At 39.9% G+C, this 2,733-nt stretch overlaps 1 protein-coding gene across 1 annotated transcript in view; it reads left to right on the top strand.

The window, feature by feature from the left end:
- The window catches only part of LOC101852778 (galectin-4), a gene marked incomplete at its 5' end in the record, with an annotated part of 12,918 nt that overhangs the window by 2,801 nt on the left and 7,384 nt on the right, over positions 1–2,733 (top strand). Inside the window, 3 exon segments of the mRNA XM_005101982.2 lie at positions 69–191; positions 1,829–1,861; positions 2,275–2,313. Coding sequence (XP_005102039.2) covers positions 69–191; positions 1,829–1,861; positions 2,275–2,313 — 195 coding nt within the window.

Genomic DNA, 2,733 nt, shown 5'->3' with positions numbered 1-2,733 from the left:
CCTCCCTCCCTCTCTCACCTCCCCTCCCTCCCTCCCTCCCCTCTCTCACCTCCCCTCACTCCCCACAGATCACCATCAACCACAGACACTTCTGCGACTTCCACCACCGACTGCCCAAAGAAAGCGTGCAGTATATATACATCGAGGGCGACCTCCAGGTGAACTTCATCCAGTTCCGCGGTGGCACCAGCGTGAGTTGTTTTTTACTTTATCATCATCATCATCATCATCATCATCATCATAATCATCATCATCATCATCATCATCATCATCATCATCGTGTTCATATCATTATAATCATCATCGTCATCATTGTCATATCATCATCATCATCATCATCATCATCATCATCATAATTGTCATATCATCATCATTGTCATTGCCATATCATTATTATAATTATCATATCATCATTGTCATATCATTATAATCATCATCTTCATCATCATCATTAATAACATCAACATTATTATTATCATCATCATCATCAAAATCAAAAGGGGGTGGAGGGGGGAGGGTCACACAGGTCACTTAAAATCAGTACCAGCTTGTTCATGCAGGTAACATAGATGAATGAATGCCATGTAAAGTGCAACCATATGATGTGTCTTCTTCTTCTTTCCCGTGGTTGGGGCAACCGTGGGGGCACCACTGCATCTGACAACCAGCTCTCGCCATTTCTCTCTGTCCTCTGCTTTCCTCAGATAGTCACCCATCGTCTTTTCTGTCCACTCTGTAATGTTGTCCTCCCATCTCCTTCTCTGCCTTCCTCTCTTTCTCTTTCCTTGTACGGTTCCTTGTAGGATTATTTTGGCAAGTCCTGTAGATTTTGTGACATGCCCATACCATTTTAATTTTCGTCTCTTCACTGTGGTCAGTTAAACAGGTTTGATTCATTGTGTTCGGAACAGTCACTCATTGGGTGGTCTATTAGTTGTAGATGTTCCTGGTTTTAATATTCAGCATTCTCAAGTTGGAATTTTAATTTTAAAGTTTCATTTGTAATGGTTTTTCACCCATTTCGATTATCCAATCAAAGAACTGAGGACCTGTGGGTGGTTGGCAGGTGCTCTGGTGTGGTTTGCTCCTCCTTTCCTCTCAAACATCTATTGTCCTGATCTCTCCTCCTTCTTTTTTTTGGTGTATGTTACTCTCTTGTAACACATCTATTCTTAGGCCCTTCTATGACCTTATTGTGTTGCAAGTGCCGTAAAACTCTTACTAAAACTGACCTGAGGACCCAGCTCCTATATTTCCTTGTTCTGTTATCTGGATACCCGGAGGTGTCATCTCTGTCTCAGAGGTTGATGTTTAATGACCTGCTATTGCTTACGGTCACAAGCTGCCGTTGTGTACTCTGTCATAATAATTTACATATATATATGTATTCTCTTGTAGTGGCTTTAAACCAGTGCCAGCCCACCGTGGGAGGTTGGGGAGTTTAGCGGGAGTAGTCGGCGATCAGTGAGAGTAATTTACAAGCAGGTCAAGCACTCAGTAACAGAGACCTCGAGACAGCTTTTGTTTTGGTGGCAGTCGTTGTGTGTCCTTCTGTAACTGCTTTAGGCCACTATAGTGTGTGTGTGTCTGTGTGTGTGTCTGTGTGTCTCTGTGTGTGTATTTTGGTATAATATGTGTAAATGAAGAAATATATTTATGATCATTCATGACTATGATCACACTTCATTGTACAAATAGCATTTCCCTGTGAAGGCAGATGATGTTAACTCTTTCTGTCATCCTTATTTTCTCTTTGTTTCACATTGTTTTCACCTTAATTTGACCTTGTTTTCACTTTTTGTTCACTTCACACTTTGTCTTTCCTCAGGTTCCAACTCCTGCCTTTCCAGCAGTTCCCGCGGTGAGCTGAAACTTTCTTCCAAAAATTTTGGTTTTGTAGTTTTCTCAATAGAATTAGCCTTGGTCATTTCATAGCTCAAAGTAGTTGAAAGATTGGTGAAGTTAATGTATTTATTTTAGTTAACTTGAAGTAAGCTGGAAAGTTGTGGGGGAGGGGGGGGGGGGTTAATACTTTATCTTTAGGTCCTTCAAATAATGTCTGACAGGATTATACAGGTGGACGTCTTACAGTATCGTTGTAATGTGGAGAAAAAAACTCTCCACAAGGGCAGAAAATTGGAAGTGGCATTTGTACAAGTGATCATCTGAAACAGGTGTCAGTTAGAGCAGGTTCAACTGTATTTCATATACAATATATGTATATTATATTTTTTTCTTTCCCTTGAACACTAAACAATGACCTGTGGACTACAGTACCAGCCAGCAGCACCAAGCTACCCCCCAGCCCCAGCAGTAAGTCTCCGTCTTTGCTTCTTCGCACGCTGTTTCTTCCAATTTTTTATTTTTTTAAAATAATTTTTTTCGCTTGCTTTCATTCCTAGCTTTTAATGAAATCTTTCTAAACAGCAACAAAGTTAAAGTTACTCTGCTGGTCAAAATACCTTGCATGTTTTTACCTCAATTTCCTTTTCTGTTACCAGTTTTATGAAGAAAAACTGTGCGAGATAGCGAGTTAGCGAGTTAATGAAGAAAACCTGTAAAAAGATTTTTCAAAATGATTAAAACAGCTGATAAATGAAAACTTTTTAAAGATGAACATGCTTATACTGTTAGTAAGGAAGCTTCTTGCCCCCAAATTGTTACTTTGCATTTATCTTGTCTGCTTTTTGCTTGATTCAATTTATGTCCTTGTCTCTCCCCCCACTCCATCTT

This window comes from Aplysia californica, unplaced genomic scaffold (genome assembly GCF_000002075.1).
Source record: "Aplysia californica isolate F4 #8 unplaced genomic scaffold, AplCal3.0 scaffold00307, whole genome shotgun sequence".
In the NCBI taxonomy this organism is placed as follows: Eukaryota; Metazoa; Mollusca; class Gastropoda; order Aplysiida; family Aplysiidae; genus Aplysia; species Aplysia californica.
Note: the sequence above shows the minus strand (reverse complement) of the source record. Positions and strands in the feature narration are given on the sequence as shown.